The sequence below is a fragment of the Panthera pardus genome, unplaced genomic scaffold (assembly GCF_024362965.1).
Source record: "Panthera pardus isolate Hobbes unplaced genomic scaffold, ASM2436296v1 HiC_scaffold_3, whole genome shotgun sequence".
NCBI lineage: Eukaryota > Metazoa > Chordata > Mammalia > Carnivora > Felidae > Panthera > Panthera pardus.
Genome location: NW_026526876.1, coordinates 8,501,685 through 8,528,311, shown reverse-complemented (window position 1 = coordinate 8,528,311; position 26,627 = coordinate 8,501,685). Strand labels below are relative to the sequence as shown.

Below are 26,627 nucleotides of genomic sequence, written 5' to 3'. Positions count from 1 at the left end.
AAAACGAACTAAGAAAGATGGGCTCTCAGGGCACGGGTTCTGGGCTAGACTCTGCCCCCTGCTGGCCGTGTGACCACGCCCACCTTCAGGGGGCACTTCTACGGGTCCCCTGGAGCCAATTCTCAGGGTTAGATGCTGCACAAGGTTGTTTGCCGTGTTTCTATAAAGGGAGAGACTGATGAACGAGGACCCAACGGGACGGGCTGAAAGCTTCCCAAGTCACGCACCAACCCGGCTTTCCCAGGAATTCGGTGGGGGGGGTGGCAAAAGGGGAAGGGGGCACCAGCACCAAGCAGGGCTCTGGAACGTGCAGAAGCGGAGGTCAAGGTGACAGGACACTGCCTGGAAGCCAGGACCGTCTGCCATGTCCGCACGGTGTCCACGAGGGAGCGAAAGCCTCATGGGGGTTGGCGGGGGGGGGGGGGGGGGTTGGAGAGTCACCCCCCCACCCCCCACGCACAAGCAGGGGGAGCCCTCTGGGGGTGGCAAAGACCCATCCCAACCCATCTCCCACAGGGGACCGACCCAGCCCCAGTAAGAGCCCGGGAGGGGGTGGGGGCGGGAGCTTCCTTGAGGAAACAGCCGAGGGCTGGGTTGGAGGAAGGTTTCCAGCCCAGAGACCTGACAGGAGATGCCTGACCGAATATAAAAACACAACTCAACACTCTGACTTGGGGCCGATGTGCTGAATGAGGTAGTTCCGTCCTGACCTCTCCAGGCAGGGTCAGTCTGGGTAGAGAGGAACCAGGCCTTATTCCCAAGACCCCAGACAATGAAAAGTGGCAAAGGAAGAGCCAGGATGTGGGTTTCCAGAATGCAACGGGGGGAAAAAAAAAACTAAGAGGGCGGGCCGCAAGAGGTTCTGGGTGCGGGCTGTTGAGCTGAACGGTGCCTTCTACCCACGATTCTGACCCTCGTCCTGGGTTGGAGACAGGGACCTTTCTCCCATGACCCTCCAAAGCCCGCCACACAGCTGGAGGCAGGGCCTTGGGGGCTTCCGGGGACACAAGCGTGTGACGCAGCCAGCTCTGGGTGGGGATGTGACCCCTACAGGGTGCAGCAGGGACCATAAAGTTCCAGCCTCAGTCTGTTCTCGGAGCAGCAAGCACAGGACAGGAATCGGGGGGCTTCAGCCTCGGAGACAAGGGTAGGGCTGTGGATCGGTCTTCTTGGCCTGGGGACACGGGCAGCTCCCGGCGGGGCCGCCTTTCTGGAATCACCAGCTCAGCAGACCCGGACAGTGGGTGGGAGGACAGCTGCACTCAGCAGCGGCCCCCTGGCCACCTGCTCTCCATGGGACCCCCCGGCCCCTCTCCTTGGCAGGACCCCCGGGGCCGTGCATGCCCGTCTAAATCTCCATGTCCACAGGGCGGATGTTGCCTGTCTTGTGCTCTCTGACCCACAGCTCCCTGTCTTTGGCTGGGTCCACTTTCCGAAGCAGTTGGTCCACAGGCTCGACTGTCTGTAAGGGACAGAGAAAGGGACATGGTCAGAGGTGGCGGCTGGGGACAGCACCATTGGGCCACGCTGCTTATGCCTTCTGGCCTTCGGAGTAGCCTTTCTAGAAGGTCGTGGGGGCCCCAAGGGAGGCCTTGGGGAGGGACGGCTGTACGCAGGGTTGCAAGAGCAGGGAGCCCCAGGCTCCTGTCCCCGTTCTGCCCTCCAGCCCACAGGCCTGCGTGACCAGGCAGGGTGGCCCATGGCCACCAGTCCGGGAACTCCTCCATCTGTCCCCACCTTAACCATCCAAGAACATGGCAGACAGAACTTCAGCTTTAGAGATTTTGAACAACACTTCTGGGTTATTTATTATTTTGGGGGTGAGCAGGCAGGTGGTAAGAAATTTGCCAGGGGAGGGGGTGCCTGGGTGGCTCAGTCGGTTAAGTGCCTGAGTCTTGATTTCAGCTCAGGTCATGATCTCATGGTTGGTGGGTTCAAGCCCCGTGTTGGGCTCTGTGCCGACAGCACGGAGCCTGGTTGGGATTCTGTCTCTGTGACTCTCTTTCTCTCAAAATAAATAAATAAACTCAGGGTGCCTGGGGGGGCTCAGTCGGTTAAGCGTCCGACTTCAGCTCAGGTCGTGATCTCACGGTTTGTGGGTTCGAGCCCCGCGTCGGGCTCTGTGCTGATGGCTCAGAGCCTGCAGCCTGAGATTCTGTGTTTCCCTCTCTCTCTCTGCCCTCCCCCTGCTTGTGCTCTGTCTCTCTGTCTCAAAAATAAATAAACATTTAAAAAATAAATAAATGAATAAGCAAACAAAAAAAGACATTTGCCAGGGAAGGCGATAAGGCCTTCATACTTCAATGGTCATGACCTTCTCTCTCCTCAAGGGAACAGCTCACGTGTGTCTCCAGCTCACGTGCTTGGGATGGAGCCACACGGACGTGCAGAACAGACCGTGAGCCCCTCCCAAGAGGTGGCTCGTGGGTTCCAGCACCTGCCACGGACCACCTTCACCAGCCCAGCGCAGGGTGGCTCTCCTCTCGCCCCGCCCCGTGGGTCCTACCGGCCCCGGGCAGGGAACTCACGCTTTGGTTGAACATGTCTGTCTCGTGCCGCAGCTGTGTATACTGGCATAGATGTTGTCGAATCATCTCTACCCTCTCCGCCTCCAGCCGCTCTAGCTCCTGCCGAGGAGGAGACCACACAGCCCTGAGCGTGCGCCCTCACCTCGGGGGACCTTCCCACCATGCAGGTCCCAGCCCGCCCTGTATGCAAGACACGCGACTTAACTGTCCTCGATGATTTTAACACACAAGCATCGCTTGCCCAAAGCGCGCGGCATTATGGGGGAGCAGCGGGGTTCGAAGCAGGGTCTGTTGGGCTCGGACTCCTGATTCTGCACCAGTGCATACCCAGCCCTAGTTCCCCGACGAGGTGGACAAATAGGTCACGTGTGGAGGTTCTGTGCCTCTGACTCTTGGGACTCTGTCCCTGGGCCTCTGCGGAACAGCCTCCCCTCCTCTGTCCATTCCGGGTGCTGAGGTGCAGACCAGAGACCAGGTCAGGGGAAGCAGGGAGCGGGGGGGGGATGGCCACTGGGAAACGGAAGAGAAAGGGTTTGTCCTCTGGCTTCTAGAGGGTTCCGCACCTTGGGAATTTAGGGGATCAGACTGCTGTTCTGGGCACAACTAGGTCACTGCCTAAGTGATTAACAGGGAAGGAGGGTAAGTCAGGGGGGCTTAATTAGGGGATTAACCAGGAGGAAAACTGGGTCACTGTCCCTGGGGGAGGCCTCTAATCTGCTCTGGGGGGCTGATACGTGGGGAAGGCAGAGAGTTCTTCTGTCCTGTGCTGGATGGATGAGGATAGCTTTGGGCGGTGGAGACAATAATGCCTGGCCCAAGACCTCCCTTCTCGTCCAACCCGATGGCCCAAGTGCCAACCACGCTTCACTGTCCAATCCAACGGGTGCTGGGGAGGAGATGCTCTCCCTTCACAAGAAATACTCAGGAAGGCAAAAGAAAAGGGGTCTGATGCCTATTCCCTGTGCCCTTTGGGCAGGGACCTCCCCTCCCATTCTCCCTAAGTACCTACTACCTCCCATCCCACTCCCTACGTGCTTCTTATCCTTCTGGGGGTGGGAAGGGTCATGCGTCCTACAACCTGGCTATTTGTCCTAAAGGCACCACTGTACATTTGGCTGAGGGCATCCTTGGATGACCCTGACCCTTCAGAGGACAGCCAAGGAGGACACAGTAAGACTCAACCCTCTCCTGTGTCCACACAGCTAGGAAGTGCCCAAGCAGGATCTGAATCCACACAGATTGGCTCAGGGTCGAGGTCTTGACCTTGGCGGTAGAGCAGATCTAATGGCCACCTTGACGGCCACCTCCACTCCATCATCCTCACAGACACCAGCACCCCCCCCACTCCCCCCCCCCACCCCCAGGACTTCCTGAGCACGGGTCCCTGTGCCGACACGCTTACACATCTCTGCTCACTCACCAGTGTGGTGGTCACCATCTCTTCAAACCACTTGGACTGGGCCTGGTTGTAGAGATCCACGCAGCGCATGAGGTCATCTCCTGGAAGAGACCATCAGCCACCATCACACTCTGTCTTGTCCTCACCATGGCTGCCCTCTCGTGTCCCTGGGTCGTGGAAGCCACTGGAAAGCGGACAGATGGAAAGCAGAGCAAAGGAAAGGGGCCACCCAGCATCACGAGAGAACAGCTTCGGAGTGCCCATCGGAACTTGACCCCAGATAACCAAGAACTCAGGATGAGGGTTTCCTTAGCGTGTGTACGTGCGAACGTGTGCGGTGCTCCCAGGGCACCCCCAATCCTACCATGAGCCCAAGGAAAGCTTCCCTCTCTAAAGATCCCAGTTTCACTTGACATTGGAGGGTCCTTCTTGGTTTTAAAACATGTCACGGCAACCTGGAAGCAGCCAAGAGTTCAAAAGGAAGTCTGCAAATTGTGTGTGTGTGTGTGTGTGTGTGTGTGCGCGCGCACGCACCCCAGAATATAATTCTGAAACACAAAATAACGTGTCTGATGGTTTGTGGCTCATTCATGTGCAGCGAGGGTACAAAAACATGCACTGGCAGCTATATATCAATCCCAGGACAGGGGTGACAAAGAGAGGGAAACAGCGTAGGTGGGAGGGAATGAGCTCTTCCCACGGCATTTTATTTCATAAAAGAGAGACGGGAAACCAATATAACTACTCAATCTCGATGGCTGGCATGTTACTACCTTCTGTAACGGCAGGTACATTTGAAGCCTTTCGTTAACCAGAAAGAAAACACGCTTTATGTAAAAACAATCGCAAACATTACTAAGTACACAGGCACCAAGAACCTCATCACCCGAAACACAGTTCCTGGACCTGTAGCATCAACGTGCACGGAGAACTTGCTAGAAATGCAGGTCTCCGGGCACAGAGGAGGCCTGCCGAACAGGAAACTGCATTTTCAGAAGAGCCTCGGGTGAGCGGCGTGCACCTCGCAGCCGGGGTACCACCAGAGCACGCGGCTCCGTCTCAGTGTGGTTTTCTGATCATCGCAGGGTGCCAGAGACGGGAAGGCATCGTGGTCTTTGTTCGCGGCGGGAAAACCTCATGAGCCAACCCGAAGCTCACTCTTTAGGTCTAGTGTGGTAATTCCAGCAAATTCAAAGTTACTTAATAATATCCCCTAGGGGCGCCTGGGTGGCGCAGTCGGTTAAGCGTCCGACTTCAGCCAGGTCACGATCTCGCGGTCCGTGAGTTCGAGCCCCGCGTCGGGCTCTGGGCTGATGGCTCAGAGCCTGGAGCCTGTTTCCGATTCTGTGTCTCCCTCTCTCTCTGCCCCTCCCCCGTTCATGCTCTGTCTCTCTCTGTCCCAAAAATAAATAAAAAACGTTGAAAAAAAAAATTAAAAAAAAAATAATATCCCCTGGCTCACAGGTATTCTGAAATGGAGGTGAAAGAAATCAGGGAGACTCGTGTCCACGTGACCCAGGGCCCAGCTCAGTACCCCCTCTACCGAACTATACCTAGCCAGCTGGGAGACGGGGCTGAGTAACAGAACCCAGTCAAGGGCTGTGTTCATTTTGCTTTTGATCTATGGCCAGCGAATGGGTCCCCGATCCCAAGACGGAATGACCAGGAGAGAAGGAAGTGTATGCTTCACTGCAAACACATTCCCACCAGCCCCCGCCCGCCGCCTGGCCAAGGGGGGTCGGCATATCACCCTACGAACGTACAATGATAAAACTCCCAAAGCCCTCTCTGTCGATCCCGATTTCGAGAACATGCTTCGGAAAACTTCTCCGACACCAGGAAATAGGGCAGCTGAAGGAGACTGTGTCTTCTCTCCAAGTAGCCCAAGGGTACCCTTCTGAACAACCAAGGGTACCCTTCTGAACGAGCTGAGTGGGAAAATATGGATTCTGGAACCAGGGTAGCCGGGCTGTCTTACCGGCATCCCTGTGCAGGAGCTGTGGCAACTTGGACAAATCAACGAACCTGCTTAAGCCTCAGTGTCCTCATCTATGCGAACATCTATAAAACAACAGTACCTTCACAGGGTCATGTGGACAGTTAAGTCACCCGATACCTGTCTGGTGTTTGGAACGGACACAGGCAGAGTTGGCGCGACAGTAACGCGAGCTAAGGGGGTGACGGTGACAAATGAGGTCAAGCCCCCTGAGGACCCAGAGGTGCTCCCTTCCGGCAGCCTTGGAAAGGATGAGGGAGGGAAGGAAAAGAAAGGAGAGAAGAAAAGGAGGCATCTTCTGGGTAACATGCTGTCCAGAGAAACGGAGACAAGGAGTCTTTGGAAGAAAAGAAGGTGAGATTCTGGGGAACAGGGCTCCATGACTGTGATCCTGGGGAATGTTTGTCACCTGCCATCTGCTTTCTCGCCTGGAAAGGGCATAGAAATACCTCCCTGCAGGAATGGGGGGGTTCAATGCGGAGGCTATGACACACAGGGCCGGGCACCTCGCACATAGAAAAGGTTTCAGAAAGGTAGACTTTTTCACAATCAGATCCAAAGACAAGGACAAGTCACTTCCATCACAAAATAATTTCAAACTTTAGGGATAAGAGACGTATTGTCTGATGGCAATGCACCCAATGGAGACACAGCAAAACCAGAGAGCCAAGGTAACCGAGCCCCCGGCCTGTGAAAATGCAACATTTTCTAAATTTGGCTTAAGTTTAGTAGAAGTAGCAAATCGCAAGATTCATCTAGAACACAAGAGAAAGGAAAACACGAGAAATCAGGACTTGAGGAACGTGGTAAGAAGCAGTAGTGTGAGGAAAAATAAACGCCCACCGGGGCAAATATTTACGTATTTATTTTTTAAACCTGGGGTCAAAGGCAAAAAAAGTGATTAAAAAAATATGCAGAAAGGAAAGGTCTAAGTCAGTCACAAAACCCAGAATTTACAAGGGAAAAGGGACCGCTGTACAAAGAAACTCAACAAAACAAGCCAGAGAGAGAAGAAAAGAAAGAAACACAAAGACCAAAATTAAATGATCGAGGGCAACCCCGGAAAAATATTTCCAATTCAAACCACAGAAGGTTAATTTTCCTGACACAGAAACGTAATCCTCGTCAACCAATCTGTCAGAAAAAGACCAGCTACGTCGACAAGAAACTGGGGACAGGACAGGAGTTCATCGGTTCACAAGAAAAAGTCACACGTGACCTCTACAAGTCTGTCTTTAAAATGCTCAAACTCACTCAAAAAGAAATGTAAACTTGGGGGCGCCTGGGTGGCGCAGTCGGTTAAGCGTCCGACTTCAGCCAGGTCACGATCTCGCGGTCTGTGAGTTCGAGCCCCGCGTCAGGCTCTGGGCTGATGGCTCGGAGCCTGGAGCCTGCTTCCGATTCTGTGTCTCCCTCTCTCTCTGCCCCTCCCCCGTTCATGCTCTGTCTCTCTCTGTCCCAAAAATAAATAAAAACGTTGAAAAAAAAAATTTAAAAAAAAAAAAAAAAAAAAAAAAAGAAATGTAAACTTGAGTTACCCACACAATATGGATGCTCACTAGACAGCTACGGTGTCGAAGTCGGATCGCACACAGCGCTGACCGGAGTTTAGGGAACGGACATCCCTACTTTGGGTAACACGCACACCTCTCTGGAAAGCCATTTGGAAATGCCCACCCAAACCCACACAACGCTTTGACCCAGAAAATCCACACCTGTGTTCTCTCTATCCGAGGACTGAGTCTCACATACACACAGATGCCGGGACACTAACAACCATCACGGCCGCTGACGAATCTGAAAGTCCTGCAAACGTCAACCAGGTGAACTCATGAAATAAATTCGGGGCCAATCACACACTTGGACACTATTCAACCATTTAAGAAGTTCGATGTACAGGGGACGCCCGGGTGGCTCAGTCAGTTAAGCATCCGACTTCGGCTCAGGTCACGATCTCATGGTTTGTGAGTTCGAGCCCCATGTTGGGCTCCGTGCTGACAGCTCGGAGCCTGGAGCCTGCTTCAGATTCTGTGTCTCCCTCTCTCTCTGTTCCTCCCCCGCTCGACTCTGTCCTCTCTCACTCTCTCTCAAAAATAAATATTAAAAAAAATTTTTATTTGTAAATTCAAACACTCGTAAGTGTTCATAGTGATTATACCCAGTGGAGAAGAGTTTATGTTCTTAGGTGCTGATTACAATGTTTTGCCAAGCAGTGACAGAATTTTATTTTTAAAGTAACTTAATAAATTAAACGCATTTAAATAGCCTCTCCCTGTCCTGGGGTTCCCTTCTCAATCCCCGGTTAAGTACATTACGCCTTCTATTTCTGGGTCCAATTACCACCAGGCATCGTAAGATCTTTCCATCGAATGTTGTGTTTACGTGACATTGCTTTGCTATCCGCTCTTCCTACGCCACTGTATCTCGTAACGTCCAGACGGTGGCTGCTTTGTTCTATGATGAATGAACTGTCCCGAGTTCACCAGCAGTTGAGGTGGGAAAGACTCAGAAGCCATCTGATCCAAACCCTAATCACAGCACATGCCTTAATCCCGGAGGGCAACACGCATTGTCCTTGCAGGCGGTTAAACTCTGGGTCTCTAGGGGCTCCTGGGTGGCTCAGTCGGTTAAACAACTGATTTCAGGTCATGATCTCATGGTTCGTGGGTTCGAGCCCCGCATGGGGCTCTGTGCTGACAGCTCAGAGCCTGGAGCCCGCTTTGGATTCTGTGTCTCCCTCTCTCTCTGCCCCTCCCCTGCTCTCTCTCTCTCTCTCTTTCTCTCAAAAATAAACCTTAAAAAAAACCCAACAACTCTGGCTTTCTGAAGGAATATTTACTAAGTTTTTTACTGGTTTACCCTTCTTGTGCATCGGCTAATTTTTGCCACAAGGTGGAAGCAGAAACCGACTCAACTGGGGGAATCTTCACGAGAGAAGGTGAAATCTGGTTATTTCACTGAACAAGACGTGGGCCTCCGTTCTGGGGCAGGAGAGCCCTGATCGCCACGGGCGAGCCCTTGGAGTATCACTCCCTGGGGAGGTGGGGGGTCTTTACTTCTGCTATGGGCTCCTCGCAGGGACAGGACAGGGTGTCACGGCCCCCACCCCAGCCTGGCCTTTCTGTGCGCCAAGGCCAAGGTCGGGGGAGGGCAGGAGAGGCGGGGGGCGGGGCTGGCCGCACTCACCAGCCTGCGTGGACTTCCTCCGCGCCTTCTTGATATCCTCCTCTGTCTTGTTGCTCAGCTTGATCTCCAGCTGCTGGGTCTTTATCTCCAGGTCTCTCTGCCTCTCCGTGAGGGCCTTCCGGGCCTGGGGTCCAACGACACGGGGACGCTGCTCACAGGGCCCCGCGGGTTATGTGGCCCCCCTCCCCCTTGCCGGATAAGAGTCCTCTCTTCCCCCTGGTTCGTGATGTTTTTTTCCCAGCAATGCTTAGTGGCCGGAAGCACCAGCCAGCCCATTTGGGGGCCGGATGGGTCCTTTGCCAGCAGCAGCTGGCAAACTCGGGGGTGCCCACAGGAGTACGCATCCCTTGTCCTGCACCCCTCCCCAAGGCGCTGGGGTCAGCAGCTCCTGGCGAGGTCGGACCTCCCAGGCCTTGGCAGGGGAGCGATGCACTCAGGAGAGAATTGGCCCCGGGAGGCCCGGAGAAGGGCCTGTGGACCAGCACACGAGCCAGCGGGGGCTGTCCCACAAAAGCACGGTGCGTGTGCCTGAGTGAGCCCCACCGTGTCTCCCACTGGCCCTGTGGCAGTGACCTGAGTGCCATGGGGAAGCGGCTCCTCCCTGCCCCTTTGGCCAGGACGGGGCTGGAGGCTGGCGCTCCCCGCCCCCCACCCCTGCCACGGGGGAGCCGGCCCACCCGCTCCCAGCAGGTCCGGCCTCCTAGGCCACTCACCTTCTCCACTGCGGCATGACGGCTGGCAAGCTGCTTACGGAGGTCGGTGATGTGGTGTTCACACTTTTTCATGTCCTTCTTAAAGTTCTCCCGGAAGTTCATCAGGGGCTTCTCGACCTCGCTGTGAAGCTGTCAAGGACAGGAGGGGGGACGCGCTCAGGGCCCCGGGACGTTGCCGCGGGAGGAGGAGGGGGGCGCTCTCCCCAACTCCACAGGGGAAGGTGGACTCGGGGACAGTGGCCTGGGCCACCCGACAGGAAGGCAGAAAGAAGGCGCCAGGTGTCAGGTCTCCGGTGAGAGGAGGTCCCCTCAGCTGGCGAGGCCCCGGGGTTCACACCAACGGACCGAGGGGTTGGTTAGTGTCCAAGGCTTTCTGGGCCCTTCATCCGCTGCCTCCTACCTCCTGCCTCCTCTCGATTCCTAGAGCTGCCCGTCGGGTTTTGCTCAGGTGCCCGTCACCCTTCCCTTCCCCACTGGGAACCTCCTGGGGGCAGAAACCAAAAGCCCACCTCTGTGTCCCCAAGCACTTTGCACAGCGACTGCCACACGGGCGCCATTTAATTAGAGGAACTCAAGTCAGCTCTCTTTGTTGAACATCTGCTACGTGCCAGGCGCTGGGACCGCAAAGGTGGTCTGGACACAGTTCAGAGCCCGAGGAAGCCCCGGTGGGAGGCGCTGGAGGCCGGGAGAAGCTCACAGCTGCGCCCAGGAAGGCTTTCCTCACCCCTCCCGCCTGCATGGGGACAGGTGCACGGACCCTCCCGCCAGAAGGGGCCGGCCTCGCCCTTCGAGGGCCAGAGAGGCGCTGGGTGACGGGGGTATTTCGAGCTTTTTCTTTCTCTTTTATTCCTTCCCTTTTCCCTACTCCACTCTCTTCAGGAGAGATTTTACTTAAATGTGTGTGTGTGTGTGTGTGTGTGTGTGTGTGAACATAGGTTATGTTTGATGAGAAAACAGATCAGTGTGGGTCTGTTGCAGGCACAATCAGAGCCCAGAGGACTCACACTCTCAGAGTCTCATTCACCCCTCCACTCAGTCTCCCGGAGCCCCCCCAGGCTCATTCCTCTGCCCCCCCCCCCCACTCAGCCTCCTGGAGCTCCCCCCCCCCAGGCTCAGCCTCCCAGAGCAGTCCTCCCCCCAGATTCACCACTCAGCTTCCCAGAAGCCCCTGACTCAACCTCTGATGGGCCCCCCTGACGGCCTTCCAGGGTCTCTCGGCCTGCACCTGTCCCAGAAGTGCCTTTGAAAAGCACAGCTGAACCATCCTGGACACAGGACCTCCCAACACTGGACATCTGTCACTTCTCTGTCTTCCTCTTCACCAGGTTCTGGCTACATTGTCTCTTTTTCTGGAGACCTCAGGACTTGGGCGTTTGCAGCTCTAAGCCACCAAATACTCGGGACTGTGACCTCCAAGAGGGCAGAGGCCCTGCTGGCTTTGCCCCCACTGTGTCCGCAGGGTCTGGTCGGAGCCCATGCGGGCCAGGTGCCCCTTTACTACCTGGGAGAATGGCAAAATCTTCAGTGCCCAATGCCCAGGGTCAGAAATTGACACCTTTGTGGTCAGATGACCTTTAAAGGCTAATAGAGGGCAGGCCACCCAAACAGCCCTCTCCCCCTGCTGTGAGTTGTAAAGGCTTCCTATGAATTTTCTGTGCCCCTTGAAGTTGCCTTGCAGAGGAAAACACCCCCATCTGGTGGCAGCTTGTAAGATGCTTCAGGCCTGAGAGCAGCCACTGAGGACTGCGTAGATCTCTTTCCCATACAGATCAGGGGAGGAGTAGCCAAACTTAGCTTTCGTAGGAACCTGCCCCTGACTGGGGGGTCTGTGAGGGGTAACTCAGCCTGCTCACTCGGTAACTCTGGGGTCTCTTTCCCAGGGCCTACAAAGGGAATTGATTTCCAGATTTCCATGTGCCCAGGAGTGACCCCCTGAGGGTGTTTTCAACATTCATCCTGGGCTCCAGTCCCCCAGTTCTGTGGTCTGGGGGAGGGGCCCAAGAACCTGCCAATATACCAAAATCCGTTCCCCAGATTTCGAATGACTTTCTGGAAACATAAGGCCACTGGTTGTCATACACAGGCAATCCCACAGATAGAGACCCATGGATTCTCCTGTATTTTAAGTGCTTTTAAAAAAAAACTAATTAAAAAAAATTTTTTTTAACATTTATTTTTGAGAGACTGAGAGACAGAGCATGAGCAGGAGAGGGGCAGAGAAAGAGGGAGACACAGAATCCGAGGCAAGGCCCAGGCTCTGAGCTGTCAGCACAGAGCCCAATGTGGGGCTCAAACTCACAAACCGTGAGATCACGACCTGGGCGGATGTCAGACAGACATTTGACTGAGACACTCAAGGGCCCCTAAAAAACTAACTTTTTGGGGGCTCCCTGGGTGGCTCAGTCGGTTAAGCATCTGATTTTTGATTTCAGCTCGGGTCATGATCTCATGGTTCGTGGGATCGAGCCCCCACAGTGGGCTCCACACTCTGGAGCCTGCTTGGGATTCTCTCTCTCTCTCTCTGTTTATGCCCCTCCAACTCTCTCTCTCAAAATACATAAATAAACATTAAAAAAAAAAAAAGGCAATTCTTTCTTTAAGAACTCTGGCTGAGTGTCCTCTTATACTCATTCTTAACTGTTGAGCATCTCTCTCTATCCAGATGGTGGAAGGCCTTCCTAGACATTTGTCCTTATGACCTCCCTGCTGTCTCGGGTGGGACAGGCCCCTGGAGCCACTGTCTGCCTTTCCAGAACCCTGGAACTCTTGGCCAGCCCCTCCTGTCTTTCGCCTCCACATCGGAAGACAATCACAGAAATCACAAGTCAGAAGGGATGTCACAGACTATCTGGTCCTGTGCTTTTCGAATGGTGGGTTCCTGAGATTTGTGAGATCAGTTTAGGGTCAGGACCAACTTTCTGACGAGGACAGACCAGACGGGAACAGGACACATCCGTGCATTTCAGACAGGACAAGTGCGCCTTTGTGAAACACTGGTCTCAGCCACGCACGTGTGTGGCTAGCTGGGTACGGGTACCTGTGTGTTCTGGCTGCCCGTGTAAAATGCATTCCCGTGGGAGTAAGTTCCAACAAGTTTCAAGTACATTTCAAGCCACTGAGCTGATCCAAACTTTTGAGGTCACATGTGAAAAAAAAAAGGGAAGCCCAGAGACGCTAAGACTCGCCCAAGGTCACAACGCTTGTGAGCGATGGCACTGACGTAAGACTCACGTCTCTTGACTCCCACTGTCCCCTGCCTAAGAGCTTCTGTCTGCAGTGCATGGCCTCTGCTGCATGATTAGATTTTCTTCGATCAGAAGGAACTTTTCTATTTTCCCTTCTTCGGCTGAAGTCAGGTCTAACTTCCTTTTGTACACAGTAATCTTCTTTCTTTCTCGGCCTGTTGCTATCAGCTGTGGCTTAAGCCGGCAGACTAGCAAAGCCTGAGAGATTGCCATAACAAAATTGCATTTTTTTTTTAACATTTATTTATTTTTGAGACAGAGAGAGACAGAGCATGAATGGGGGAGGGTCAGAGAGAGGGAGACACAGAATCTGAAACAGGCTCCAGGCTCTGAGCTGTCGGCACAGAGCCCGACGCGGGGCTCGAACTCACGGACCGCGAGATCATGACCTGAGCCGAAGTCGGGACGCTTAACTGACTGAGCCACCCAGGTGCCCCTTTAAAAAAATTTTTTTTAACATTTATTTTTGAGGCAGAGATAAAATTGCATTTTTTAAAGAGCTCTTGCCCCTGACATGGAATATTCAGAGCGGAATTTCAATGAGCCCTCTGGAGCAGACAGTAAGATGGGTTTCGGGCATTTGAAGCCATATGACCCATGGCGGGTAGATAAACCCTTGGAGCCCCTTGGATTTAACCACACGACCACGCGGCTGCTACTGTGATTGCCTAAGGCCACCAGCGGCTCTCATAGAAAATCTGCGTTTCGTGGGCATTCTTCACAAACCCCCCCATCGGGTGCACGGAGTGAAGTCAGCCTTGCTTCGTCAACTCCTGACTTAAAACATCCCGACCATCCCCTGGGGAGGGAAGGGGGCCTGGAGATTCAGCTAATGAGTGATCGTGCCTGAGTGATCACACTTCCAAAATAATCTGTAAATTACAGGGTTTGGAGAGCTTTGGGGTTGGTGAGCATACCCACGTGCCGGGCTGGTGGTACAGCCCAACTCCACGGGGACAGAAGCTCCGGGGTTCGGGACTCCTCTGGACCTCGCCCTACATGCACCTCTTCATCCGGCTGTCCGTCTGTATCCCTTATGACGTCTTTTAATATATAACAAACCAGGAAAGCTAAGTACACGTTCTGGAATTCCTAGCAAATTATCAAACCCGAGGAGGGTGCGGTGGGAACCCCATCTTGCAGCCGCCGTTCAGACGGAGGTGTGGGTAACCTCCGAGCCTCCTACTTGCAACGGACATCTGAACTGTGACAGAGTCTTGTGGGATGGAGCTGCTGCCCCGTGGAATGGGACACCAGAACTGCGGGGCGCCCGGCTGGTGTCAGAGCAGTGGTGGGGGTGCGAAGAAAATGGTGCCTCGGAGAGCATTTTGTCACCTGCTAAGCGCTCTATAGACAATCAAGACTCAAGGGTCCTGCTGATGGGGAGTAGATGCCACCAGGGTTCCTGGGGACCCAGCAGGCGACTGTTCAGAGCTTGTAGAGCCGGCTGCAGAAAGAGGACAGAGCCCCTGGGGCCGGGACACGAGAAGGGAGGCCCCCGATGCGTTAGGGTGTTACTCGCTGGGAGCCCAGAAGGTCTCACTCACAGCTGGGGTCAACCCAGTCTCAGGGCGCTAACATCCTTCAGAAGCGGGGAGTCCGGTAACAGTTTCTTCCTCCCGCCCCAGCTCTTTATAGAGCCCCTGTGTGCGTCCTCCCCGTTTTGAGCCATGAATTTCGACCTGTGTGTGCAGGGGACCATCACGGGGTGGGGTGGCGAGGTGTGTACAAAGCCGATTTCTGTCCTGCAACAGCTCGCATCCCTGGGGGACCCCAATTCCTATAAGGAGAGCGCTGGAGAACAGATGCAATCAAGTGCTGAGTGTGGAAGTCAAAGAACAGTCGCCTTAGGGAGATGCTATCTTCACGTTACAGTAAAGGAGGCAGCGTGCCCTTCAGGTTCAGGGGCTCAGAGTTTAAATGCGTTGTGTGAGGTCCTCACGGGGCTGCCGTGTCTGACTGGTAACTGGGAAGGGTGTGGACCCCAGGAGGCAGAGGTCACTGGGAACAGTGCCACTCTGAACAGCCTCTCTTCCCGTAAAAGGTAACCATGCAGGGTACCTGGGTGGCTCAGTCAGTTAAGTGTCCCACTCTTGGTTTTGGCTCAGGTCACGATCTCATGGTTTGTGGGTTCAAGCTCCACGTTGGGCTCCATATTATCAATGTGAAGCCTGCTTGGGATTCTCTCTCTCTCTCTGTCTCTCTCTCTCTCAAAGATAAACACTTTAAGAGGCAACCATGTTAAAAATAAAAAAATAAAAAAATAAAAGGCAACCATGTTAGTGGGTAGCCCTATCAGTCATGCACACTTTAGTATGAATTATTTCACTTCAGACATTTGGTTTACTTTTCCCCTGAAGAGTAGGTGAGAGCCTTAAAAGGAATTGGAGATATGAGCTGGGGGTGAGGGGGGATGGCATGGTGGTGGGGGACAGGGTCATTTGGAAACACGGAGAAATCCAGAGAGAAAGTAGGGCTTCAAAAGATGGGGGGTGTCAGAAGGAGCAAGTCAGTTGTCCCTGTTCATTCACTACTTTCAGAAAATATTTATTAAGCATCTACTGTGTGCCCGACCCCACCCTGAGTACTGAGGGCAGAAACCATACTGCCCTCAAGGTCATGGTGCTAGATTCTGTAGGACCAAACAAAAGAAGGGTCAGCTACCTAGTGTGACAACAAAAAACCAAAAAATCCTCCCCGTGGCACAGTCTAGCCTCTCCTGACAGCAAGAACATGCACACATGTTCCTCTGACAGCCCAGCAAAGTGAGAGTGGGGGGTCCCCTGAGGAACTTTGGGGCACCCACTCTCACACGTCACAGAGGTGTGCTGGGGCAGCTTGGCAGAATTTGTAGAAATTTTGTGAGCCGCTTGTTAAAGATGGCCGGTGTGAAAAATTAAACATGATCTACACTTAACCAATCATATTAAAAACAAAGGTGATGGGGAGCCTGGTTGACTCGGTCGGTTAAGCATCCGACTTTGGTTCAAGTCGTGATCTCACAGTCTTTGAGTTCGAGCCCCACGTGAGGCTCTGCGCCGACAGCTCGGAGCCTGGAGCCTGCTTCGGATTCTGTGTCTCTCCCTCTCTCTGCCCCTTCCCCGCTCGTGCTCTGTCTCTCCCTCCCCTCCCCTGCAAAAAAAGATTTAAAAAAAAATTTTTTTAATAAACTTAGATGTAAATTAAAAAATAGTTAAAAAAAGAAAATACGAAATAAAAAATGAGAGTTGCAAGAATAAAAAAAAACAAATACAAAAAATGGAAACAAAGGCACCGAATACTTAGCGTTTATGAACCTTTTACTCTTCTCCATGCTCCTGACAGGCGCTAACGGCTACCGACGCCATTGCACGGGGACAATGGACACACTGGCTGATGATGGTGAGCTCTGGGGACTCTCTTGCCCCCACTGGAAATCTACACCACGGAAAGGGACCGAGAGCACACGCTGGAGAGGCTACTGTGAGCCACTCGGCAGCACACGGCCGCGGACCGCCAGCCCGGAGGGGCCGCGGGGACGGACAGCTTACCTTGGCGGAGAACTTGAGGTGAACTTCCGCCTCGTCCGCGAGGCTCTTCTTCACCTGGGCCCACGCTTCTCCCAGGGAGCTGCAACCCAAAGAGGACTGTCAGACCCAGACCCCGCACGGCCACGCTGCCCTCGGATCGGAGATCTCGGCCCCTCCTGGGCGGCGGGGGCGGCGGGTCTCGACGTGGAGCCCCCCGGGACGGCAAGTGGATGGGGCAGAAAACGCCTGTTGAGCAGCGCGCTCTAGCCTGGGGGCCAGGTGAAGCCGGGAAACACCCGGAGCTCAGAGAATCGGGGGGAGATGAGAGAGGAAGGTGGGGTACAGCTGCAGGGCGGGACCTGACACCTGCCTGTTACTGCCCCCCGTGCGCCCCCCCAGTGCCCATCCCTGGTTCACTAACGGGCGGTGCGAAGGCCTGCTGGTCAGTCAAGGGAGAACAGCCACGTTCTCAGGGAGAAGCAGATCTCAAACAGAAGGTGCCACACAGCCCTGCCTGCGGGCAAGCCTCCAGCGGCCTGACTTCCAAGGGGGGCAGAGACGGACCCCTGTGCTGAGGGACGGCTCACGGACGCCCACACAGCAGGGAAGGCTCTCCGTCCCCATCCTCAAGAGGCGTGGCTCCTGCCGGTCCTGATTCCGGGCTGTGACCTCTGGTGCCACCCACACCTTCCCGGAGAACGGCAGAAGCCCTTTTCCACCCCAAGGAGATGTTTCAAACAGAAGCATCTCCCCAAGTCCTCAGGGCTTTCCCATGTGGCCCCCAGGCCCCACTCTCCACTCCTTGGAGCTCCTGAGCCTTGCCGGCCTTCAGGTGATGCCCCTGCGTCCTTGCTGGAGACCTCCCCCCGCCCCCCCAGACTGTTCAGGTCACTTAACTGCATCAAAGAGCCATTTTCCTCCAAAGAGCTGAGCTCGAGTGACACGGCACGCGGCTCCCGGCTTTTGAGCGGGGCCAGCGGCAGCTGAGAACGAGTCCCTCTGGTCACAGCCCAGGCCTGTGTGGTTGTGGCACGGGCTCAGGCCGAGCGGGCGTGACGGGAAACGACCGACCAATCTTATCTAGGAGTCCCTCGGGTGGTCCTGGCCGGGGAGCGGAGCCCCCCCAGGGAAGAGCAGGGGTGAGAAATGACGGTCCGAGCTGCTGGCGGGTAGGGGAACAGACCGCGAGATCCAGAAGCAGACACAGCATCTCAGTGGGGAACGGATGGTCTTTTCAATAAATGGTGTGGAGACCACTGTAGAGCCACAGGGAAAAGAAGCAATGTCGACCCTGACCTGACACCACACATACGGATGAAGTCAGGACGCAGCACATCTACAGTGAAAGCTGGGACTGCACAAAAGCAGGCCCAGGGGGAGCAGGAACTCAAAGACGGGCTGACAGACAGGAGCCGTCCCTGCACCGAGCTGCTCACGGGCCTACAAACGAGAGCCCAGAAGCCACAAAGGCCCTGGCTGGTGGGGAGATTGTAAGTCTACCGTGGGCAGAGCGTGAGGTCAGCCACTGGCCAGTGACGGCTTTAGTGGCCTGCGCAGGTCACCGGCTGTGGGGAACGACAAGGTCCGCGGCCCCACCTCCAGGCTGGGCACCCAAAGCTGGGCGGACGCCCCTGTGAACACGCAGCTGGACCCGTCTGAGCAGATACCCTCCTCCAGACACCCCCCGCTCCCCCCCGCCATCCGGAGCCACCTTCACAATCGAGAAAAAAGCAATTTAGAAAATGCTCTCACTTGAAGACCGATTTTTCCATCTGATGAGAGATTAATGAAAGAAATCAAACCTGAGATGTGTTTCCGTTGCAATATCCGGTCCGAGGCATATGCCAAATCGGAACGCAGGTTACTGGTGCAATTACCAACCAGAAAAGACACAAATCCCATTTCCTTTCCACACAGGAAAAAAAAAAAAAAAGAAACTGCAGGCAGAATAAACAATCCGATCTTGCCTCTCTACCAACGTGCACGTACCCTCTTGGAGTCTAATGGGGGCCGGCACCTTCCTGGCCTGCCCCAAATTCCTAGGACGGGGCCCACGTGTTCACCACCCCGCCACAACCCCACGGTGCCTGCCGGAAGGAGCGTGTGCGTGCACGGGGACAGGGCACGGGGTCATGCCCGTGGGCAGGGGTGCAGCATCCGTGTGTGTGAGCGAGTGTATGTAAGGGGTGGTGGTGAGGGCCTGGCTCGTGCAGCTGGGAACATATGCTGCTGAGCGTGTTGGCAGGATGGAGTGTCCTTGGCACTAGCCCAGGCCGAGGAGGCGGCAGCCGGAAGGTTCCGGATCGGCACTGTGGTTTGCAGGGCACGGGGATGTCCAGGAAAACCTCCGTGCCAGGTCGGAGGGGCGACTCCCCACTCCCCCCGACGATGCCGTCTCGAGCCCAGTGCCTGGGCCAGGAGGGGGCCACCAGGGCAAGCTCATTTCTGTCTGCAGAGGAGCCCCTGACCCCCCAGGGCCACCCTGTGCCCACCAGGCCAGTGACAGGCCTGTAGAGGCGGCCTCTTGGCTGCACCACGAGCCCACGCAGAGGCCGTAATCAAAGCCGCCTTTGGTTGGCACGGCCCATCCCCTGAAGGCCTCAAGCCACGCAGGCAGATCTGGACTTGTTCAACATTGCAGCCGTCTGCCGACCACAACCACACACGACACAGCGTCCCCCTTCCTCGGGGCTCACCTCCCCTTGCAGAAGGGGCCCCGACATAGACCGCACCGGCGGGAGAGACCTCGGGGGGAACCTTTTGCCTCTAACCTCCCGAGCCTGGTGTTCTTTATTCCCAAGGCGAAAGTCACATCATGTGAAATTAACCATCTTAGAGAGAACGGTCCTGCGGGGCATTTCGTACGGTGACCACATTGTTCAACCACTACCCTCCACCTTGTTCCAAAACATCTATATCCCCCTGTTATGCACTGTTTGTGGACCCCCCCCACCCCCAAATTCATATGTTGAGGCCCTAAGCTCCCTACCCACAGCGGGGCTGTTATTTGTAGATGGGGACCTCTAAGGAAGTAATTAAGGTTATGGGAGGTCATAAGGGGTCGGGCCCTGGCCCAGTTGGGTTCCTGTCCTTGTAGGAAGAGTCACCAGAGAGCCTCAACACCCAGAAAAGGCTGTACTTAGAACTCTAGAGGAGAGGTCTCACCAAAGCTGCTGGCACCCTGATCTTGGACTTCCCAGCCTCCAGAACCACAGTAAATTAAATTTCTATTGTTTAAGCCGCCAGGTCTCTGGTATTCTGGGAGAGCAGTCCAAGCAAATGAATGCACACCCCAAAAAGAAACCCCGTACCTGAGGGGTCTGGGGGGGCTCAGTCGGTTAACCATCCGACTTTGGCTCAGGTCATGATCTCACGGTTCGTGAGCTCGAGCCCCGCGTCGGGCTCTGTGCTGATGGCTCAGAGCCTGGAGCCTGCTTCCGATTCTGTGTCACCCTCGCTGCCTGCCCCTCCCCCAATCGCGTGCTCTGTCTCTCAAAAGTAGACATTTAAAAAGTTAAAAAAAAAACCCAAACCCGTACCCATTAAACAGGGACTCCCTGGCAACCAGCCACGTTCTTCTGTCTCTGTGGATGTCCCTATTCTGGACATTTCCCATAAACAGAATCCTACAACATGCAACCTTTTTGTCCAGCTTCTTCCACTGAGGATAATGTTTTTCAGGTTCATCCACGAGGCAGCACACAGATCAGGACCTGATCCCTTCCTGTGGCTAAATAACATTCCATCACTTATCCATATATGCAACAGGGACGTACCCGATGTGCTAATCCGTCCACGTACGGATCCGTCCATATGTACGGACACGCACATATACACAGATTCGTCTTGAGGATCTGTTTCCAGTTCTATTGGGTATAAACCCATGAGTGCAACTGCCGGGTCATGGGGCCATTCTGTTCAGTATTTTGAGGCGCTACCAGTTTTCCATGGCGGCTGCACCGTTTCGCGTTCCCACACGCGGGCTGAAACTCTTTGTTAAGGGACACGCAGAGTAGACTACTCTCTTCCTTCAGGAGGGACGCTTCTGGGGCCTGGAGGGTGTGGGTGAGCCTCCCCCAGCCCAGGCCCCACCCAGGGAGGGCAGGACTGTCAAAACTGGAGAGGGAGGGGAGCCGGCCAGAGAGAACTCTAACCAATGGGGCTGGGTACAGAATCGTCTCCCCACCCCCACCCCCAGTTTCTTCTCAGCCTGTCCTCAGAGACAGGGGATTCGATTCGGGGGCAAGGGGGTGCTGATATACTCCAGCATCTGGTGGGAGGCCCTCGGTCACGGGGGAGTGTGGAAGGGCCCATCCTAAGTATGGATGTGCACACCGGGGGTCGCGGGTGCCCGGCCTGAGCCAGGCCTGGCAGACTTCCCCATTTAGGGGAGGCCACGGCAGCGATCAGCGATGCAAAGAGGAATCCACCCCCGACTTCCTGCCCCCTGTCCCTCCCCACTCACCCTTCCTCCTGTGCAGCCAAGGAGTTCTGAGAGAGCTTAGCTAAGTTCTTCGCATACTCCTCTTCAATCTTTATCCTGCAAAACGGAGAAAACCCAACACGTCAGCTCCCCGGTGCGAGACTGCGGGTCTGACCCGCTGACCGGCCGCTTGTGAACTCTGTAAAGGAACCCCCTAGACCAGACGCTCTGACAGTTCGGGGCTCTTGTCCCTCCGCTGACACACGGCAGGGGTTCCCCAACTATCTGCTGAAGGAACGAACTTCTCTGAACCTCTGTCTCTTCTTCTGTGAAATGGGATGTTCCCAGCTGTCTGCTGGGCTGTCGTTCACACAGCTCCCAACCCGGGGCTGGGCACTCGGGAGGCCTTCAAATTTTTTTTTTTTTTTTTTTCAACGTTTTTTTATTTTTGGGACAGAGAGAGACAGAGCATGAACGGGGGAGGGGCAGAGAGAGAGGGAGACACAGAATCGGAAACAGGCTCCAGGCTCCGAGCCATCAGCCCAGAGCCTGACGCGGGGCTCGAACTCACAGACCGCGAGATCGTGACCTGGCTGAAGTCGGACGCTTAACCGACTGCGCCACCCAGGCGCCCCATCGGGAGGCCTTCAGATGGGTGAATGTAACTTGTGATGCCCACAGGCATGCCCGGTGGTCCTCACCTCCCGTCCAGCCCCCAGTGCCTCTAACTGTCAAGCTGCAGGGCACAGGGATTTCCATGGAAACCAGGCAGTGCCCAGAGCATGTGGCTGATTCCAGTTCCCTAGAGAGGGAAGTTGCCTTGGTTTTTGCTTTCAGCAGGGCGGGCCCTTGACACACTTTCAAGGCAACTCTCTGGGGGGTGTTCCGTATTATCTGGCACATGGCGTTAAAGTGTCGTCAAAGGCACTGTTCACCGCCTGAGTGGTCCTCTGGGCCGTGTGGGGACAGGGGCCACCACTCAGAAGCCCCGGGCCCGTCACTGGGCAAACAGGAAGGCCCCGGAGATGCTCTGAGGGGCTGGGGCACTCGTTCCCAGCGGCTTCGAAGCTGATGGCCCAAGGGTGTGGCGATGTGGAAACGGGGGGCCTGACTGAGCCCCGTGGCATCATTCTGAGCAAGAATCCTTTTCTGCTTTGGCCTGAGAGACCCACAGCCATGTTCCTCCCCTCCCGGCTCTGCTCTCACCTCCACCTCCGGCCGCCTCCAGGGGCCGGCTGGAGTCTATCTCCTGGTCTGTCACTTCCTAGCCTTCGCTCTGCCCTCCCCAGGGTGACCCGGGGCGGGGGGCCGGTCTGCAGCCCCCAGCCGGCGGTCAACACATCTCTCTCGAAAGCAGATCTGACCACGGCACACTCCTAGCTTCACGACTCCAAAGATTCCTCGAGGTCAATGGCACACACCAGGCAGGGGCCCCGGCTCCACCCGCCCATCCGCCCCAGGCCGCGGCCACGGCAAACCACCCGGCCCAGCACGCTCTACCCGGGCACCTCCACTCTCGCTTGTCTCCCTAGCAGACCCCGGCGGGCCGAGAAAAGTCTGCACTCCTCGCGGAAGACCAGAGTGTTCTCAAAGGGCAGATCCCGCTTATCTGCCAACACAGTGGTGGTGTTTTTTTTTAATTTTCTTTTTAACGTTTATTCATTTTTTGAGAGACAGAGAGAGACAGAGCCTGAGCAGGGGTGGGGCAGAGAGAGAGAAGGAGACACAGAATCAGAAGCAGGCTCCGGGCTCCGAGCTGTCAGCCCAGAGCCCAACATGGGGCTCGAACTCACAGACCATGAGATCGTGACCTGAGCCAAAGTCAGGTGCTTTGCCACCTGAGTCACCAGGTGCCCGGCCTTTTCCTGTATTTTATACCATTGTTTCTTCGCATCTGAGCTATGAGCTCTGCTCATTCCCTACCAGCTTCATGGGTCATAAAACAAAGATTTGAGGGGCGCCTGGGTGGCTCAGTCGGTTAAGCATCCGACTTCAGCTCAGGTCATGATCTTATAGTCTGTGAGTTCAAGCCCCGCGTCAGGCTCTGTGTTGACAGCTCGGAGCCTGGAGCCTGCTTCGGATTCTGTGTCTCCCTCTCTCTCTCTGCCCCTCCCATGCTCATGCTCTGTCTCTCTCTGTCTCAAAAAACAAATAAATAAAACAAAACAAAAACAAAAAAACCCCAAAGATTTGATGAAACAAATCAAAAGCATACCTCGGAAGGAAAAGAGGTGTTTTAAAATGCCCAAAAATGATTATTAAATGATTACTATAATTAAGAAAGATTTTTAAAAATACATTGCTATTTATTGTAAGTATTTCCAGCGTGCCCTGGAAAGTCCAGATGGAAACTCGTGTGCATGTGAGTGGGTGCTCAGACCTTGGAGGAACTGAAAAGGCAGGAGGTGGAGAAGGAACTTCTTATAATCTGTCCTGGCTGAATTTATCGTTTCCTCATTTCTGTTCACACAAACCATCCTTCAGCAAAACCACTATTATAATCCCTACACCTGTCATAACGACCCCACCTGACTCTTTCGTCGGACTGAGCCCCCGCACCCCCCGAAAGGGATGGGGGAACGGGTTCTATCTGCCCAGGTCTGGGACACAGCTTTGGTTCGAGGATGAAATAACAAGGGAACATTCTCCTTTCTCATTATGATAGGGACAGAGCGTCAAATGAGGGCCACGCAGGTCAGTACAGGGGCCCAGCGGTCTATGTAAAGACGCCGTGGGGAAGGAAGATTCCAGCAGACCAGACCTTTCTGCCTTCTCCAGACAAGCCAGAGAGCCAGCTTGTAACGTAAAATCTATCAACTCAAAAACAAAAACGAAAAATGTTCACAGTCCAAACCTGAAAAACCCCACACGGGCCAAAGCCATGCAAGCTATAGGTGTCCCAAGAGCCGCAGCGGGGGCCTCTGGCTCCCCCTGGTGCTGACCGCGCCCGGTGCTGGGCGGGCAGGACACATCCCAGCTGCCAGCCACCGACCTGGGGCTCAGGGGCCGAGGTGGCGCTGGGACTGGTCCCGGGAGCTGGGAGGGGCCCGGGTCTCACCTCTCCCGGATGAATTCTGACATTTCCTTCTGCATCTGTTTGCCCTTTAGTTGTTTCTGAAGGAGCAGTTCAAACCCAGCCATGGTGCCGTTGCCTTGGGGGTCCTTCTTATCAGCCTAAAAAGGATACAGAAGCATGAGAGAGCTTAGGTGACAAGGGTGTCCCGGGTGCAGGGAAGGGAGCCCCGGAAGGGACCGGGTGTGCGTGGCAAGCAGACCTCAGCCCAAGAAACTTCTTGGGCCCTGCCTAAACCTGTGTCCTCCGCTGTTAACAGCCTTTCCCCACCAGGAATCCAGACTTCAGTGCTTTGGTACTTCATGGAGGGAGCGAAAAACACATCCTTTGATATCAGACAGGTGCATCGATGAGGACCGTGTCCCAAGTTCCTAAAGACCTGGTCCTTGTCTCAGCTCAGCCACCAGGTGACACGGCCAGGCCTTTCCAATCCTGGGCTCTGTCCCCTGCAACCCACACCCTTAACTTTGCAATAGGACTGGGTTGCATCTCTAAGATCCCTTCCAGAGCAGACTTTTTTTTTTCTTTTTTAAATGTTTATTTTGTTTTTTCTTTTTAATATGAAATTTATTGTCAAATTGGTTTCCATATAACACCCAGTCCAGAGCAGACGTTTTAGGGGAAGGGCATTTCAGAAAGGGGTGGGTGATGCCTGGAGAGACCCCACCTCCCATCGTCAAGAACTCGAAAAGCTTACGGACGCCCCCTCCCCTAGAACTCTCTCCCAATGCGGGATTCTCCCATCCTCAACTGAAGCGTTCTGGGCCACATTGCTAATACCTCTTGTGACAGGGAGATCACTACCACACAAAACGCACCACATCACAGCAGGGTGGCTCTGACCATTTAAAAGCTCCTCCAGGTATGTCAGGTTTGTTTGCTTTTTTTAATGTTTATTTATTTTTCAAAGAGAGAGTAGGAGCGGGGTAGGGGGCGGGGCAAAGAGAGGGAGACACAGAATCCGAAGCAGGCTCCAGGCTCCGAGCTGGCAGCACAGAGCCTGACACGGGGGCTCGAACCCACAAACTGTGAGATCATGACCTGAGCCGAAGTCAGACGCTCAACTCCCCAGGCGCCCCTTCTCCAGGTATGTTTAAGATTTGAGCACTTTGCGGTATGAATGCTACACCCTGATAAAGAAGCAAAAGAGGGGCGCCTGGGTGGCTGAGTCAGCTGAGCATCTGACTCTTGATTTCGGCTCGGGTCACGATCTCGGGGTTCGTGGGCTGGAGCACAGAGCCTGCTTGGGATTCTCTCTCTCCCTCTCGCTCTCTGCCCCTCCCCCGCTCACACATGTACGCACGCTTTCTCTCAAAGTAAATAAATAAACTTAATGATTAAAGAAAAAGGAAAAGAAAAATCCCCCCCAAATACCAGGCCTCCGTGTGCCTCCCACATAAGGTGGGTGTGCCGAGCGATCCATCCACACTCGGGAAAACCGGCCAGGAGAGGGGGGCTTTAGCGCCCGTTCACAGCAGGGAGATTTCCGTTAGAGGGAGAGATGATGGTTGGAGAAAGAAAGCCCTGGAGTAAGGAACAGAGTCCCAGCAGAGCCTGAAGAGGATGAGAACACGCAACTTTTGCTCTTGGATGCTGGCCAGGGGTAGGTTCACACACTCCCCTCTGGCTCCCCAGGGCTCCCTGAGGCCCCCACATGGTACCCCACGCAGGCTGACCTCCGGCTCCTAGGGTCTCCCCTGAATGCTCTGCTTCCCGCGTCCCTCTTTAGGGCTGGCGTCCATAAACTCAGCCACTTGTCCTCATGCCCCCGGGGCTCCCGCACCTGCCGCTGAGCCCTGCCCTTGCCCACTCACAGTCCTTCCCGAGCGATGCTTCTAAACCAGACCACGCAGCCCCCCAACGTCTTCCGAAAGCAGTTGGAATAAAAACCGCCGGGCTCCCGGCGCCTAAGGAGTCTCGAACACTCTGTCCCCTGCTCACCGTGAGTCACCTCTGAGCACACCCCCCCCAGGCCTCTGATGCCCCACGGAGCCCTCCCCACGATGTCTGCTGCCCCTGCACGCACCCCCAGCATCTGGAAGAAACACAGCTGGGCCAAGACGACTCACTGGGTGTCTTCGAGAGTGCAAGTAACTTATTAACAGAACAGAAGTGCTTTCGTCTAGTTCTTGGTTATCAGCAAATCTGAAAAAAGGGCAGTAATCCATTCTGCACGGTATTCTGTTTATTTATTGTTCCTCGGGGTCTCTGCACCTTTTTTTTTCCCCCAAAGTGTACTATTCCGTGGTTTTTTAATATGTTCCCAAGGTCGTGCACCCATCACCACTATGTGAATCCAGAATGAGGCCCTCTCGGTGTGAAAGTCATTGCTGATTTTCAGATGCAAATGGCAACAGCTATTCCCAGAGTTTCTGAGCAGGTGGGACGTGCATTTGTCAAAAGGTATTTATTTAATTGTGGGAAAACACACTTAGCATAAAATTCACCACCTTACCCACTGTTAAGGGTGCCACCCGGTGGTAATAAGTCCCTGGTCATATGCAACCATCACCAGTGTCCTTCTCCAGAACCTTTTTTTTTTTTTAATCTTGCAA

The 26,627-nt window shown here is 54.7% G+C and overlaps 1 protein-coding gene across 9 annotated transcripts in view; it reads right to left on the bottom strand.

The window, feature by feature from the left end:
• Nucleotides 1-415: 415 nt before the first annotated feature.
• GAS7 (growth arrest specific 7) overlaps nucleotides 416-26,627 on the bottom strand; it is a 211,204-nt gene continuing 184,992 nt past the window's right edge. For 8 of the 9 annotated variants that reach the window (XM_053893018.1, XM_053893026.1, XM_053893025.1 and 5 more), the window contains 8 exons: nucleotides 24,058-24,173; nucleotides 21,042-21,116; nucleotides 16,598-16,676; nucleotides 9,823-9,951; nucleotides 9,110-9,233; nucleotides 3,949-4,028; nucleotides 2,529-2,627; nucleotides 416-1,462 (listed from right to left, as the gene is read on the bottom strand). In XM_053893018.1, coding sequence (XP_053748993.1) covers nucleotides 1,349-1,462; nucleotides 2,529-2,627; nucleotides 3,949-4,028; nucleotides 9,110-9,233; nucleotides 9,823-9,951; nucleotides 16,598-16,676; nucleotides 21,042-21,116; nucleotides 24,058-24,173 — 816 coding nt within the window. In that variant the 3' untranslated portion in view covers nucleotides 416-1,348. Of the gene's footprint in view, nucleotides 1,463-2,523; nucleotides 2,628-3,948; nucleotides 4,112-9,109; nucleotides 9,234-9,822; nucleotides 9,952-16,597; nucleotides 16,677-21,041; nucleotides 21,117-24,057; nucleotides 24,174-26,627 lie in introns of those variants that run through there. The other variant, XM_053893019.1, reaches the window with a different exon arrangement.